This window comes from Hakea prostrata, chromosome 7, assembly GCF_041222555.1.
Source record: "Hakea prostrata isolate BN-2017 chromosome 7, UWA_Hpros_2, whole genome shotgun sequence".
NCBI classification, from domain to species: Eukaryota; Viridiplantae; Streptophyta; class Magnoliopsida; order Proteales; family Proteaceae; genus Hakea; species Hakea prostrata.
Window position 1 is genome coordinate 38894660 of NC_142606.1, and position 17329 is coordinate 38911988.

The 17329-nt window shown below is 39.1% G+C and overlaps 1 protein-coding gene and 1 non-coding gene across 4 annotated transcripts; both read right to left on the bottom strand.

Annotated features, from left to right (window-relative positions):
• Positions 1-6924: 6924 nt before the first annotated feature.
• On the bottom strand, positions 6925-7141 carry LOC149011083 (small nucleolar RNA U3). The gene has a single exon (XR_016174828.1). It is a non-coding gene; the product is annotated as a small nucleolar RNA U3 (small nucleolar RNA).
• Positions 7142-8415: 1274 nt separating this feature from the next.
• NPQ7 (antigen receptor-like protein (DUF565)) lies at positions 8416-11976 on the bottom strand. 3 transcript variants are annotated; one of them, XM_089164311.1, is made up of 3 exons: positions 11818-11976; positions 11378-11565; positions 8416-9338 (listed from the first exon to the last, which is right to left on the bottom strand). In XM_089164311.1, exons 2-3 carry the CDS (start codon positions 11548-11550, stop codon positions 8888-8890), a joined length of 624 nt encoding a protein of 207 aa, XP_089020437.1. In that variant the 5' UTR covers positions 11551-11565; positions 11818-11976; the 3' UTR covers positions 8416-8887. The 3 variants fall into 3 exon arrangements, with proteins under 3 accessions (XP_089020437.1, XP_089020436.1, XP_089020435.1); XM_089164310.1 differs by having other exon boundaries at positions 11378-11681; XM_089164309.1 differs by having other exon boundaries at positions 11378-11976.
• Between the last annotated feature and the right edge of the window lie 5353 nt (positions 11977-17329).

Below are 17329 nucleotides of genomic sequence, written 5' to 3' on the forward strand. Positions count from 1 at the left end.
CCACATACTTATGATTGTTAAAACTTTCACATTCCACTTAAATTTTTCATAATCACCATGGTGAAAGTTTTACAAACAAATTAGCATATAAGATCTAATTGATAGAAAATTTGGTAACATACATAATGGTCAGCATATATTAGGTGATTTTCAACTTTCAGTTTTGAATTAAATTTGATATTTCTTAATATTTTAGTTTCTATTTAATTATATCTTTCTTTTATTTTATGATTTATTTTTAGAGAAAAAAAAATCAGATATTTCCTTTATTTGGTGGTTTCTTTTTAAAAAAGAAAAGTGAAATTAAAGTTAATTTTTTCCTATTAAGGGTAGTATTATAACTTGAAAAAAAAACAAATAAGTAAAAAGATAATTGCAGGGTTATTTTTGGGATTTTGAAAAAATATATAGATGCCACATCATCGGTAAACTGATGGAGCTTAATGGTAGAGGGCATTAGTAATTGTTGACAAAGTTAAAGGCTGGAATAGTAATTTTAAAAAGTACAGGGGATAAAGTAGTAATAAAATCAAAGTACAAGGGGCATCAGTAATTATCCCTTGAAAATATTATTTGTTTTCATAATACATTCAACAACCTTATTACTAAGGTGGAGTATTACTTGGAATGGGTTTATTTGATTGAGAGTTGACCCAACTTAATTTTAACAAGTTTTATCAAATGTTCAAACTCTATAGACAGAATATGAGATCTATTAGTAATTTTGTACATATATCTGAAAACTAATGAATTACCATGTGTTTTTTTTTTATATATAAAAATTAATTATCATATTTTTTTCTATACCTTTATATATAACTCTTTGTGAATCTGCACATAGGGGTGCAAGTTTGGCCCTGACCCGCCCTGAGCCTGAATAGGGCTTGGGCTAAAGATTTTGGCCCTAAGGGCGGGCTAGGGCCAAAATATTCTGGCCCTGAACTAGGGCCAAAGGGCGGGCCTGGGATCTACCTCCGGCCTCGCCACCAGCCCCCATCCCGACCCGCTCCCGATTTTTGCCCCGACCCGTGCGGCCCGATCTTGGCCCCCGATCTTGCCCCGCCACCGCCAGGCCCCGATTTTGGCCCCGGGATTTCGCCTTAATCTTGGCCCTGATACTGGCCCTGATCTTGGCCCTAATATTAGCCCTGATTCTGACCCTGATCCTGGCCCTGATTTGAGTCTAAAGACTCTAGACCCTCCACCCACATGGAGAGGAATTAATTGTAATACATATGGGTGGATACTTGACACGTGTCAAATTTTAGAAACATGATCATGGTTTGTAGAAAATTAATAAAAATAAATTATAATGATGTTATTTTTTGATGTTCACACTAACATTGATATGAGTCTTGATTTTGACATTTAGTCACTTTGATCATATTAGACTATAAATTCACTTTTTATATTATTTTTAAGGTAATTTTTATTTTTCCAACAAAGTCATTTTTAGTTCAATAAAATATTGATTTTATTTTTTGACTAAGGCAAGATAATATATTATAAATAATAAAAACTATTACATAAAGAATTAATATCTAATAAATCTATACCCCAACTTCTCATCATGAATATCTAACAAATCTACTGTGATATTTCAAAAAAATTTATTAAAAAACATATAGCTATGTTTGTAACTAAAACATCATTTTCTATAACTATGAAAAAAATACATTTTTTTTTTGTTGAATACTAAATTATCGTCGATTTACTTGTTAACAAGGTTTTGAATATGAATTTTTTTGTATTGAATAAATATATCAATTTGTTGAACAGTTGAGAATGAAAACATACCTACCTACGGCTTAAGTTCTTGACTTTGAAGATAAAATTTTCATTTATCAGATTCCTTTTGAATTCTGAATCTCTGATGTTTTTAAGTTTACAAAAAGAGTTTGTGTGACATTCTCTATAATTGACTTGACTTTCAAATATGCCTAAATTTAATTACAATTCTTCTCTCTACTTATTCTATTTAATGAATAATTTTAACTCTTTGCAGCTGGAGAAAAACCAAAGGAAAAAACAGAATAAGAATGAAGTTTGACCATTGTCTTAGAAGTTAGAAATTAATTGAGAATTGAGATAAATCTTTTTCTTTTTCCCTTCGAGCTTACCTATAATAACCATAATTTTCATCAAATAGCAAATTAAAAAACCTAGAAATTTGGATTTCTCTATTTCTCTAAAATCTAAATGGGTATAAGTAGTTAAATACATATTGAATATAAGTTTTGGATTATTTGTTGACATCTTTACTATTTTATTTTCCAGAACTGAGTTTGGAATTTAAGAATTTAATTACTTTAATATGTATTTTAATTACTACCTGTCTTACATTTGATATTTACGACCAAAGATATGCCAATTAAAGTTAGGGACAAGGCCAATTAGGGCCTGGGCCAATCAGGGCCAGGGACAGGGTCAATCAAGGTCAGGGTCAATCAGGGCCAATCAGGGCCAGGGATAGGGCCAATCAGGGCCAATTAGGGCCAGGGATAGGGCCAATCAGGGTCAGGGCTAATCAGGGCCAATTAGGGCCAGGGACAAGGCCAATCAAGGCTAATCAGGGCCAACCAGGGCCAATCCATCCCGACCCGGCCCAATTAGGGTCAATTAGGGCGGGAATGGGTTTGGCTTGGCCCTGTAGAGCTTAGGGCCAGGGACAATAATCATTGGTCCTGAACTAGAGCCAGGGCGGGAATGGGCTCAAATTATACCATATAGGGCTAGGCTTGGGATTGCAAAAGCCCGGCCCAACCCGGCCCAGTTGCAGCCCTATCTGCACACGGAAGTTTACTAGTGGCGTTAAATAGTTGTTAATTGACGACATGATCTCATTGTAGTTTTTCACACACTAAAATAATCCTAAGGTTGACTATCAAAAAAATATATATATTTAACCCTAAGGTTTGTTATCTTTTATTTGCCTTTTGTTATTTATCAGGATTTAACTCTTTGAAATTAAGTAACTGGAAAATAAACGTGAAATCAGTCTTGAAAGAAGGGGAAAAAAAAAAGCGTGAAATTGGTATTCTATATGGTTTTTCTAAATGAATGTGATATTGTCTTTTGGGAATTCTTAATTTTGATGAGGGGCAAAATAAACATTATACAATGAACCTCAATAATTTTATATTATGTTAGAGATGTGGGTGGCAGTAATAATTTTACAACGATAGGGTTTGATTAGTCAGTAAGCTATGGCATAAGCGAAATATCACTAATTATTCCTAAATAATAACAAAAACTTAAGTTTTTTTTTCTTTTTTTGGGGCTGGGGTGGTTTGAAAAATACTAAGTTGCCACGTCATTAATTAACTGCTAGAGCTTGGCAGGAGGACGTTAGTAATTTAAGGCAAAGTTTAAGATTGAATTAGTAATTTTTCTTTAAAAAAAAATTAAGAATTTTAAAAAAATACAAGGATAAGATAGTAAGTATTCTTTAATAAAAAAGGCTTTTACATGTGGATTCCTTTAGTGGACCATAAACTAATGTTAGGTCCCTTAGTACAATATTTACGTGTGAGTCCCAACCAGACTAGCACCGTTAGCCACCATTAAGTATATTCAAATTTCAAATGTAAAGGGACTAAAGTGCCCCCCTTAGGTTGTTTAATATATATATTATCCAAAAAAATGAAAAAAAATATAATAATATAATATATTAAATAACTTGAGGGGTATTCTGGTCTTTCTACATTTGAAACTTGAATATATTTAACAGTGATTAATGTTAGTCTGGTGGGGACCTACTCATAATATATCATGCGAAAGGACCTAACATTAGTTTTTGGTCCACTAAGGGGACCCACACGTAAAAACTCTTAATAAAATATTTTTCTATCGAAATAGAAGGGGGAAGATATGAAATACTTGAGTCAGTTAGACAACTGTGCGACCACCCCATTATTGGAATCAACCCATGAGAACGATTGTCTACAGCATATTGGGTTTTTAAATTACTACCCTATTAATACAACCTAGAGGGGGATGAATAGGTTGTAACTAGTAGATTCGCCTAATTTTTATATTTAATTGCAAATACCAAGTAAATTGTGTATTTCAATGATAATTAAATTATGCAATCAATCCACAAAACAAGTATTTATACTGATTCGACTTTACAAGTCTATGTTCACTCCTTTCTTGACCTCAAGAGAGTATTCTACTGGTGATTATCTTTCAATACAATGGGTAAAGATCAAATCCTTTATAATCTTTGTTTACTAAGTAGGGCTCTTACAAAAAAAAAATTACTAAGTAGGGGAAAGCACAATTTACAATCTTTGTTCTAAATAGGACAAGAGCACTCTCTACCAATTCTAATCAACCTATACTAGAATTGAACAATCAATACAATTTAAAGAAGTGAAGGATATTACCTAACAAAGGGAGTGACACTTTATCCCTTGTGTGAATGTGATGCAATGATTAATGAAAAGATATGCAATGCACCACCAAGAAGTCCCAATGGCCTTCAATAACTTTAAGCTTGACTCCAATGAACTTGCTTGACAACTTTAAAATGTCATTCAAAGTTGGATGAAATTGGAAGGCTAGTAATCAATGCTAATTCACCAAATGATAGCTTTGACAGTTGTGAGGGAGTAATTGCTCAATGGACAAAGTAGAGCACCTCAATTGGAGGTGGTTAGTCTTATAAAGAAGTCATTCAATTGTTTGACCCAACCTCCCAACGGATATAAAATTTCAGTAAAATAAATATCCGTTAAAATATAGTCGTTGGGCTTAAGTCAAGACCAAATGGTTGTTTGTCTGGTCAGACAATCATCCGTCTAGCTTGACTAAGCTAGACTGACATTCCGTCTAGCCCACTATGACCAGACAGACGACCGTCTGGCCCAGACGAACGTCCGTTTGCAGCACAATGGCTAGTCAAGTTTGGGACTTGGACTTGGCTTGGGTTTTTTATCTTTTTGGTCAACCCTAAACCTCGTACACTTTCCTACTATGTCCTAGATCAGTCTAGTGACATGATATGCATATAGATAGTGTGGTTACATATGCGTGAATGTGAAAGTGTCCTAAGTCCTAAATTTATCTAAATATTGATCTTCGCATCTTCTTGTGCATTAAACTTGATACTCTTGTCTAAGATTGCTTGACTTGACTTGGGCTTTAGCATTTGGTGAGTTTGGTCCAATGAGTTGGAATCTATCCACTTTAGTAATGAACTGGACAAACACCACTTAATGTAGACATAGTAATTTGTGTTTGTTATTATTAAAATTAATGGAGGCTGATGTAGCAATTTTGACATGGTATTTTCCAACATACCCCAATCTTAACTTCACCTCAAATTAATGATGCCCCCTATAGTTAGACTTCATTGGTTAACTGTAGGGGTGTCAACAGTGTGGTTTGGGACTGTTTCGGGCTGAAAAACACATTGCCCAAACACGGCCCATTAGCAAAATAACGGTTTTGGGCCGGTTTCGGTTTGGTGCAGTTTGGGTTCGGGCTAACTAACGGTTTGGGCTAACAGTTTAAATTCGGGTTGACTAACGGTTTATGGTGTGTAATAAAAAGAACATGAATAAACAATTGAGCATCCTAGTGAAAATTATATGGAAAGCAAAGTTACTATTGGTCAAATTCCATTAAAAAAAAAACCCACCCATTCTATAGAAATTAATAACCTAGATATTAAGTTGTAAAATGACTATTTGATATTTGAATTCATGCTTAATTTTTTTAATTATCTATACCAACTACCTAATGGTAATATAATGATTCAAATACTATTTAATGTAAAATTACAAAATGGGTTGTAAAACGTGTTATAACAGGTTGCGGTTCGGTTTCGGGTTGGTGCGGGCTCCACAACCCTCAGCCCAATTACGACCCATTAAGGTTTGGTTCGGGCTATAATGGGCTGATGCGGTTCAGTTTTAACGGCTCGGGCAATAAATTGAAACCCCTAGTTAACTGATGATGTGATATTTCTGTAATTTTAAAAAAATCTCAAACTAATTTTGAAGATTTATTATTACTCACCATTTTATGTCATTTCATGAGTATCTTAAATATTTTTTTGGTAATATTCATGAGTATCTTATTCTTTAAATAAAAAATAACTAGAATTTAAGGGCAAGAGGGATATTCCATTTTTTTTCTAGTAGACTCCATATGGTTTTTCTAAATAAACGTAATATCAATTTATTTATTTATTTATTATTATTATTATTTTGACTTCTTAATTTTAACAAAGTACCAAATACACATTGCACACCCAAAGTTAACAATTTTTAACACAATTAAATATAAAGATGACAATAGTAATTTCATAAAGAGTAAGATTTTTTAACTAGTATATATAACTCTACCATTAAGGGACATCGACAATTATCTTTAAAGAATAACAAACTCTTAAAATTATTTTGAGGTTTTTCAGAAATATGGATTGTCTTGTCATTAATTAACAAAAAAGAGCTTAATGGCAAGGTGAAATTAGTAATTCAAGCGAAGTAAAATTTTCTTTAATAATATGTACATTTTCATCAAAATATAAAAGGAAAAGTAACATTTTAGGGCCTGTTTGGTTACATGAGTCTGGAGATTTCAAATATCTAGAGATTTCAAATATATAGATTTCAAATCTATGGAGTTATAATTTATAAAATTAGATGTTTGGTTGTGGAATGAAATATGTGGATTCATCCTAAAAAACTATTTGATCAACGTGATTTTTGTGAATGTGCAAATGTATAGCTTTTTTGAAATCTCTGAATTTCACCCCTTACCCATAAATCTATAGATTCACGTTTTTAGTGTAAAAAGGTGAATCTCTAGATTTCATGAATCTAGAGATTTTTACAACCAAACGGGTATAATTCTCAGATTCATGAATCCAGAGATTTGAAATCTCTGGATTCATATAACCAAACAGGCCCTTAGAGTCTAGACACCCGTGCGACCACCCTACGATTGGAATCATCTGTGAGAACGATCCTCTACAGTTTGTAGGGTTAATGTCAAAACTCAACTAGAGCTATTAATCACGCTCTGATTGCACTGCCATGGTTCATCCACCAGACTTAGGTTCCTGTCTTCTTATAACTCATGGATACAGAGGTATGAGTAGATTGCACAGACCCTGTTCAAGTAAAGTCATTATATTCATGATTGCACAAATAATTAATTACTAGACATTAACATTCTTTTTCCGATGTGGAGAAACAGAAGAAACGAACTAAGAAGGATAAAAAGAGTGGGCCATCTACCCTTTGTCTATCTTTAATTTTTGTGCTCTCATCCAACTCATATGCTCTTTGAGCTGTAACCCTTTCAAAAATCGACTGATGATTAACACCCGCACCAATGATCGACTTCAAGTACGGATGTTTCACTTATGAGTTGTAAAATATTTCGACAAATTTCACTCTAAAAATGATAAAATTCTCTAGGTTCAGTGGTGGCGAAAGTGATAATTACCAAAAATTGTCGATACTCCGACCAACTAGCAAAATACAAGCGAAAATCACCTAAGTTTCACAAAACCTCACCGGTTTCTCTCGTTTTCGTTTGATTCCTCATATCAATGCTTCGTTACCTTCATCATTGCGGGTAAAAGCCCCATCCTTCACCTTTGACAGTGACGGCGGCTCTGTAACTTTCAACCAACTCGCAAGATGAAACCCTTATGCAACCATTCCCAAAAATTGCTTATGTATAACTAACCTATGTGTTAAGGGTTTTCTAGAGAAAGTCCAAGTGTTTGGCTCCTTCATTTCTCCTCTCTTCTCCGGCCTCTTGTTCTTCTTGGTTGTTTGTCTAACATCCGAGGACGACCCATCACTAAAGCTGAGAAACCAGAGTTGCAAAAAGAGAGGTCAAAGCTGCCAAAAATTTTCGGCTTTCAATCCGCAAAATACCGGCAAAATTTGCCAAACTTTTGCGCATTGCTCATAAGTCACCTGACACTATTTTTCTATCCAATATCTTTATTGCTTGAAGTTTTCTCCAAAAAAGGCACCTGAGTATTAATATTCAATTTTTTCACATGGAGAGAGGACTAAGGAGAAAATTAAAAAGATCAGCAGGGTCAAATAGTCAGAGGGTGATTTTTGGCAGAGTGTGAGCATGGCAGGGAGAGCGAGGGTGGACGGCTATTTCAGTCATTTTACAAATAAACTTAACACGCTCAAATGATATTAGTTAGCTTGAAACCTAAACATAAATTTTTTACATAGAGAGAGTTTAGGCCTCACCAAGGGGACCCAAATAACTTTTTTATATAAAATATAAACGCATCATGCCCGTAGAGGCTGAAAATGAAATCCCCAATCATATGCCAAAAAAAAAAAAAGAAACGCAAACCCTAACAAAAGAAGATTGTATCCTAGGAGTTCTATGTTGTTGCAATCTCCTGGCTAAGAAGGCCCTTGATTTCGAACCTGAAAGAATAGCCTCTTTCACCTTTTGCTCTTGAATGTTTTATTGAAGCAAAAAAGGGCCTACAAGATGAAAGAGTTAATAAATTGCAGGCATATAAAGATTCAACTAACTGTTTTAAGCGAGAGTCAGAAAAGGACGTCAGTGTTCCTCAACATCGTTGGATCTGGATTCGAGTGTCTCCGCTTAATTTCCCACACAAAGGCCGGCATCAAAAGGAAACTTAAGAACCGTCTATTGCTAAATGCAAGATCTGTAACTTGGCCTCCTCCGTTTGCTCTTTGATGTCTCAATGGTTGCTTGAGTGTCTACCTTGTTTTCTTCCCCCCTCCCCTCCTCCGCAGGCTAGGAGCAATCATGGTGCAATCCACAATATCAATATTGGGCGAGGATTTCTTGTTCTCTCCACCAGTTAAGTAAGGTAAGTGAAGGAAAACTATCAGGAACTATATTGGGAATCATTGCATCAACTCCCTAATTTGAAAGCATCCACAAAAAGGCCCAAGCAGACACCAGCTTTCCAGTAGTTGACCATCCCAACCAAGGATTGAAACCTCCCTGTAGATGGAGTTGAAGGCTTCTTGTACATAAGCATACCAATCCCCTCAATTGCAGCTACAATAACCCCAGCAACCAACACATCCCAATCACCTGTCTGTCCTAGGATTGTAGCAAGTGCATTAGCAGTGTAGAAACCCAATAACAAGAGGAAAATTTTCATAGGGAAGTTCCTTCTAGCAGCGTTCAACTTCTGCAACAACTGTCTGCCACCAGCACCCACTATCCTCCCCAGTCTAGTCTGACCGAGACCATTACCATCATTGTTGAGGGTGTCTTCATTTCCTCCAGCATCTGGAGTTCCACCTGTGTCTAAAGCAAATGCCATACTCCAGTTATGTCTTCTTTTCTCAGAACAGCTTTTAAGCATTGACGAAAACAACAACAAAGGAACAACCATCAGAAATACACTATATGAGATGATCATAAAAATTAACAACTTGTCATGAAACTGTCTAATAAATGTAATACACACACAGGCTACACAACCATTAGGTATTGGCTATGTAAAATAACCAGTCACAAGTATAGCCAATCAAAAAAAGGATCACATATTTCAGGTCCAGCAACAGTAAACACTTTGATCGGTCCTTAGATATGCAGGAAATTCAAAACAAAAAAATGAAAAAGAATACATCAAAGAAGGAGAAGATATCATGGCAACTTCTGTCACCCACAGCCTCTCAATAATGGCATCACACCATACTCTCTCACTGAACAATGCACAAAGATTTTGCTTTTTTTTTTTGGGTTGGGGGGGGGGGGGGGAGAATATGATTCTCATTTATCAAATTTGTGAACAAAGTTGTATCCCCTTACACATTACAATTATATACAAGACCTTGAAAACAGACTCAGAAACTAAAACAAAAGACGTAACAAAATCATTTACTAATAAGCTTAACATACACTAACTATTAAAAAAAGGTAACATACACTGAAAAGGAAACTAAAAAAATGCTGTCTCAAAACAATTCCAACTAAACTAATGAAATAGGTTCAAATTTCAATACTTGTCAACCATAGTTTAGGCTCATCAAAGTGGCCTCTTACAGAGAAAACTCAAGCGAACAAAAGCCCAACACATACAAAAGTAAAGCCAGAGTGTTCAATAAAATAATCCCCTTGAAGACCCATGTGCAACACTAGGGTTATAACAAAATGCAACCCTAAGTACTGTATAGCCAACATAATCTAAACTATTTGCTTCTCCCAACCAAATTTCATGAACTAAAGTTACAAATCAAAAAGACTCTGTGTTTGAGCTCAACTGTGTTGGACTAGGCTGTAGACGCAGTTAGCTTGAGGAAGAGCAAAAGAATGAAGTGGCTCTGGGAGGGAGTGCCAACCAAAAGTTTCTGAATCTGATCAAAGGTGAAGCAGCCTTGTGATGGAGTGCAGCAGAACTGGGTGCGGATTCTGCACTAGAAGATGAAGCTCTAGTTTTCAGGTGAATTAAGACCCTAATCACTGAGGCTGAGGGTGGGGGTCTGGGGGGTTGGGTTGGTTTTTCTCCTTCAAAGAATCCAGAATCCTGCAAGGGAAGAAGTTTCGATGCCACGAAAGAGATCCTATTCATCTGCAGTCTCTCTGCCGGGGGTGGGGGGGTTAGGGAGTGGTTTGAGCATTCCCTTCCAAATAATTATCCTTCCCACAGCCAACTCTTTTTGGTAAACATTACCAGGATCATGATCCCACAAAAGGAATACAAGTGAATTTCTAGCATGATTTATTTATGACACAGAATCTGCTGAATATTTTGTGTAACAGTGTAACTCTACAGTGTTCAGATACACAGGCTCATCATTTAGCAGTTAGAATGGAGTAACCATGAGTTTTCATGAAATAGAAATTAGTTCATTCCCTTGTCTTTTCCCCCCTTTTTTCCTATTCCCCCAGCAGAACATGCACACTTATTTATTTCTGTTACATGCTGAAGTATGATGAGTCAATAGTTGATATTAGTCCAGGCTCCAGAAAGCAAGGGCAAGAGTTTCTGATAGTTCTTGTTTAGAGTAACAGAAAATTTACACTGTTTAGAGCCTCACAGAAAATGCCATAAGTACCCTGTATGCATCCCTCCAGGTAGTTCTGTCTGAAATCGCCTTTTGGAAGTTTAGTAATAAAAAATCATAGCAATTGGAAAATCTCAGCAATTTTTTTTTATTCTTACAGAAAAGGAGCTCAAATGTTACAAAAACAAACTAATAGGTAAGAAGGAAATCCCCTGAAAAAGCAATAATTCACTCATGAATAAAATTTTGACTTCATGCCTATAATTGCTGGGCCAAATTTTGAAAATGCACCTTGATGATCAATGAATATACCATGCGTTGCGTTTCAAGTACCTGTAATTCAATTTTCTGAAAAATTAAATAAGCAGAAAGTTGGAGCTAACCTCTTTCTAAGAATTGGCGCAGATTTCAAACCCAAATTCAAAATTTGTGCACTTAAACATGGTCTGAGATTCCAGTTCTGTGTTATATGGGAAGTTTGAAGGATGATACATGAACAACTGGAGCTCCTGCTCTCCAACATTGATATGGTTGGTTGCATCATTCTTGCTCCCATTCCAAAAATAAAGACCTGCCGAAAGAAAACAGAAGGATGTAGACAAATGGCTCAGCAGAAAGGGCTCAGTCACAACTCGTTCTCAGAACCCTAGAATTTCCCATCCCATAAACATCTTGAAGACAATTTTGCTGTGAAGTAAGAGTCAGAGAAAATGCAATTAGGGTTTAGTGACACAAGTTAATAAGACCACAGATGCCATTTAGAAGCCACTAGTTTGGAATCTCCTTCAACTGGAAAGAAGCGATAGAATCCGAGACGTTATACCTTAAAGCGAATTGAAGATCCTCTCTCTCTCTATCTCTGCTTGATTTTGATTGCAGTAAAGACGCACGCACGTTAGCATGGCTTGCTCTGCAACTTCTGGGCCATTCCCGTTGATGTGTGCTTCGTTTCCTCCACCACGATGATGACAAACGAAGAGAACAGGAGCCACAGCAGGATGGTTGGGAAATTTTCTAATCATCCATGAGGAATGATGCTTTTTCGCTTCACAGTCGAAATTTCGGCTGAAAATACCCGATATGCTGAAACGTTTCGGATGATGATCGAATATCTGATATTTTGAGTCAACAAAATCATTTTTGGCTTTTCGGTAGGTTTGAATTGATCAAACGAAATGCAGAAATGGGATCTCTGTTTTGTGAAACTGCAACTTTCACCCTCTGAGGCTTTGAAATGAGATGGGCAATACCACCGGGGGTGGTCTAGCGATCTCAAGTTCACTCCCAAATGGTTTGGAAAATCTCTTGTCCTAGGTTTGAATCCCCTGTGCTCCTCTGTTTCTTGCATTGGACCGTTCGCTGCTCTGCATCCCCTCTTTTGTTTACCAAAAATAAAAAGGAAACGAGATGAGCAATGTCTAGGGGAGTCAATTGGTTAGGACGGGCCGATCTCGGGCGGGCCTATTCGGGCTTATCAGTCCAACAATGTTGAACCTTTTATGACCTATTTAATATTTGGCCCAATTCAGTCTTGGGCCATGTCGGTCCTAGGCCATAATCAAGCATATCATGATTTGCTTTTTTGTCATCGTCAACTGATATGGAGAGTTTATGATCAGACCGGGTTCATACCTGGTCCGACCCTCGACCCCGGTCAAGACGGAGAAAACCGAATCGCTCCCAAGCGAACCGGATCCAGAAGATGGCTTGCCGAAGAAGAAAGATTATTCTGCTGCAAGCGTGCCCTAATCTTACTTATGAATTAGGGTAATCACCCTGATGACAGCAGACTCAAGCAGAGACGGCTGCGGATAATCATCATCAAAGGGATAACTATCGCATAACCTAACGGTTATCTCAGGAGTCCTCTACTAGCCCAAACTAGTAGAAGTCTATCGTTCAACGGATCTTACTAATGAGATCCAACGACTACCCGAAGAAGGCTCGAGTGCATCCAACGAAGGAGATTCGAAGGTACACTCTATATAAACCTCACTACCATACAAGGTGGGGGACGGATCAATCGATCAAGGAGAATACTATCTGAGACTCGAGGTTCGGATACATGCGATAGACCTAAACTATCGGCGTCCCTGCTATCTAGATCACCTTTCCCGTTTCTTCATTCATTAGCTCGTGCTTCTAGCAGAGCCGTTTGTGATTAAGTTCATCAACTAACTTAGCCTTCGGAGGTGGACTCCCGACCCCGCGGTCGGGCCACATCCGACGCTTTTGTTTTGCGGGACATCACGTGGAGATCCAAGGGCTGAGCAGATTTTGGACGCATCATTTGGCGCCGTCTGTGGGAAAGACTTGAAAAAGCCATGGTGACTAGATCAGCCGCAGCAGCCGCTGCACAACGCAATTCCGGTGTTCGGATACAGGGGTAAATAATCCAGATATTCCCCGGAAAGCCAAAATCCTATCGAGGTGGATAAAGGCCGGGGAGGACGTAATCTTCCTCCCGATACAATCCAAGATCAATTGGATCGGGTAAAGATTCAACTCTTGGAGGTGAGCCAAGCACTCCGCTTGCTCACCGGACGAGTGGTTTTACCACAAGAACACGATCAACACGACTCGGGGAGACGTGCATTGCCACGTGACCAAAGAATGGCTGAAGACCGGAATGTCGATCGAATTTCCGTGAAGGAGACCGAGGACTTCGGAGGATTGATGATCAACCAAGGCAAGGCGATCGGTTCGATAGACCGCAAGAGAGTACAACCGATTCAAATACAAGGTTGGAGTGCTGGGGTAAGAACCCACTCACCCTTTGTCGGAAGAACCGTTCGTGATGATCGAGCGGTTCGTGATGAGAGAAACGTTCGTGAAGGACGGGCTGTTCGTGATGATCGAGTAGCACGTGATGATCGTGTTAATCGAGGTCGTGATCGTATTGCTTGAGGATCACCCGACCCAGTTGGTCAAGAATTGGCCAACATCAATGAGAAGTTAGGGCAATTGGCTAAGGGAAGAATAGCGAGGATATTTACTCGGTCATTCGGAAGACTCCTTTTTTGAGCCAATTGCGGGATATCGGTTTCCCCATAACTTTCGTTTGCCTACCTTCTCAACATTCGATGGCTCCGGAGATCCAACGGCTCACATTGGCTATTACCAACGAGACCATGGCGGTTTCGGGTAATTCCGATGAAATTTTATGCGGGGTTTCGGTTCATCTCTAAGCTGGAGCGGCACAAAAGTGGTTTTCTAACCTCCCCTCGGGAAGGATCGTAAACTTTGACGAATTGGCACGCCAATTCATAGGGCGATTCCGGAGTGGGATACGAGGTCAAGAAAACGGAAGAAACCTTGTTTCTTGTCAAACAAGGAAAGAACGAATCGATCGAGAGAGTTTCGAAAAGATTCAACAAAGTGACGATGGAGATAGAAAACTTGGATGAACAGATAGGCAGAACCGCTCTATTCACGGGACTCACAAATCGGAAGCTCCTGGAGTTATTACTACGGGATATACCCACGACTTATGCTTTGAGTTGGTACAAAGATGCCGAAGCAGGCTGAAGTCATGGAGATTCTAGATGCGCGCCAAGGAGATAATAAAGTCTCCAATAAGGAACAAAAGGCTCCTGAGCAGAAGCAGAAGCCAAAGAAGAATGTTCGTGATCGGGTTGGAAGATCCCAACCTTGGCGCCAAAGATCCCCCGGCAGAAGTGAGTACACTCCATTGAATGCTCCTCGGGCCGATATTTTGAATATCCTCAAAAGAAAAAATATTTTGAAGTGGCCGCCTAAAATTCTTTTGAAACCCGGAGAGCAGCGGGATCGGGAAAAGTATTGCCGATTCCACAAGGACTATGGTCATTACACTAATGATTGTCGTCATCGAAGGCGGATATTGAGAGGCGATATCTCGGGGACATCTATCCAATTTTATTAGCGAGGAGAAGGGGAGGAGCCACGCGGGCCACGTGCGGCTGCCCCTAAAAGGAATCGTTCGGTTAGTTCGGGAACGATCAAGGGAGGCCCCGAAGTCCAAAAAAGGCAAGGAGGTGATTGAAGCTGCTACTCGGTCACCGATCCTTACCATCTTCGGGGGTCCAGAGCCCGAATCATTCCGGAGTTTAAAAACCAAATCCAAATTTGTTGGAGCCGGAGAGGCGCGAGAAGCGGAAGAAGCTGAATGGTGAAGATTTTATCACCTTTAGCGAAGAAGACGAGAGAGATGTTTGTTTACCTCATGATGATGCTATAGTCATCAAGGTAGAGATTGCACGGCGGGAAGTGCATAGAGTATTGATTGATACGAGGTCTGCGGTGACCTAATTTCTTACGAAGTGTATCAAAAATTGAAGGTGGATCAAGATTTGATGAAACCTTCATCAACACACCTATATGGCTTTGCGGGGTCATCTGCGGTAGCGGAAGGATCGGTTCGGTTGGATCTTTCCATTGGAAGTTTTCCCAAAGAAACAAGCTGTCCGAATCAATTTTTCGGTGGTTCGAGAACTACCAGCCTATAATATGATTCTTGGGCGACCATCTTTATCCAAAATAGGTGCTATTGTTTCGACAAAGCACACGAAGATCAAATTCCCGACCGATATGGGAATCGGTCAAGTCTCCTCGACCAAAAGATCTCTCGGCGGTGTTATGTTGCCTATTTAAAAGACAAGGAGGGTCCGAAGAAGGTTCTTGCCCTCCCCATAGAAGTTCGAGATGATCGGGAAGAAACGGAGATGCAAAGGCCCGAACCGGTGGAGAAAGCTGGAGCAAATCCAGCTGTGTACCGAGGATGCGAAAAAGATTACTTATGTCGGCTACGAGCATTTGGAAGAGTTTAAAGATGAATTGAAGTTATTTCTTCAACGGAATAAAGATGTATTCGCATGGTCTGCTGAGGACATGCCGGGATCGATCGGGCCATTGCGGAGCACAAACTGCTGGATAGACCCTAAGGCGAAACCGGTGATACGAGAAAAGAAGAAATTTCTCTATTGAAAAGTATGAAGCCGTTCGGAACGAAGTTGAAAAACTTAAAAATTCTGGTTTCATAGAACCAATCGAGTGCCCAACTTGGTTGGCCAACGTGGTGATGGTGAAAAAGGCGAATGGGAAGTGGAGGATGTGTACGGACTACACGGATCTAAACAAAGCTTGCCCAAAAGATTGCTACCCGTTGCCTCGGATTGACCTCTTGATAGATGCTACTGCGGGATATGAAACTTTAAGTTTCATGGATGCCTACTCGAGGTATAATCGGATCCTTATGAATAAGGAAGATGAGAAGTATACGGCTTTTATGATTGATCGTGAAAGCTATTATTACAAGGTCATGCCTTTTGGCCATGAAGAATGCGGGAGCAACATATCGAGAGGGCCGTCAACAAGATTTTCAAAGAGCTGATAGGAAAGAACGTTGAAGCATATGTTGACGACATCTTTGGTGAAAAGCTTTACAAAAGCAAATCACATTGCAGATTTAAGCGAGGTTTTCTCGATGCGAGGAAACATCAAATGAAGTTGAACCCCGAAAAATGTGCCTTTGGAGTCTCCTCGGGCAAATTCTTGGGTTTCATGGTATCACGAGAGGGAATTGAGGCAAATCCCGCCAAAATACAAGCTACGATTGATATGGAGGCTCCCAAAACCGTTCGGGATGTACAATGTTTGACGGGGAGAGTTGCTGCCTTAAATCGATTTATCTCCAAGTGCGGAGAAAAATGTTTGCCTTTCTTCAAGGCACTTAAAGACCTGAAGGGCAACAAGGAAGCAAAGTGGGTGAAGAGTGCGAGAAAGCTTTCGAGGAATTAAAAGAAGCACTTGGACAACCACCAATCCTGTCCGGACCAGGAGAAGGGGGAAATATTACAGCTATATCTAGCGACATCCCTTTCCGCGGTCGGTGCGGTACTTGTTCGGGAGAAAGATAAGAAACGGTGGCCGATTTACTATGTAAGCCACGTGTTCTTTGGATGCGGAGACGAGATATTCGCAGATTGAGAAGCGAGGCTCGGCTCTCATGATGGCCGCCGGGAAGCTAAGGCCATATTTCCGGCTCATCCAATTGAGGTATTTACAACTTTTCCTCTTAGTAAAGTTCTTAACAAACCTGATTTGTCCGGAAGGATGGTATCCTGGTCGGTTGAGCTAAGTGAGTTCCAAGTGAGCTTTAAGCCCAGGACTGCAATCAAGGCTCGGGCATTAGCCGACTTTGTAGTAGAAACTACTGCACCGGTGGAACCCACCATTGAGGATCCTCTTATACCAACCGCTTGGGAGGTATATGTCGATGGTTCGAGTAATAAAGATGGAGCAGCGCTGGAATTCTATTAAAAAGTCCGGCGGGATTCATTATTCGATATGCTTTG

Excerpts from the sequence above, each read along its gene's own strand:
- NPQ7 (XM_089164311.1), bottom strand. The coding sequence starts at position 11,550 with ATGGGAGCAAGAATGATGCAACCAACCATATCAATGTTGGAGAGCAGG. Across the intron at positions 9,339-11,377 it reads GCGCCAATTCTTAGAAAGAG|CTGTTCTGAGAAAAGAAGAC; the intron begins GTTAGCTCCAAC and ends AATGCTTAAAAG.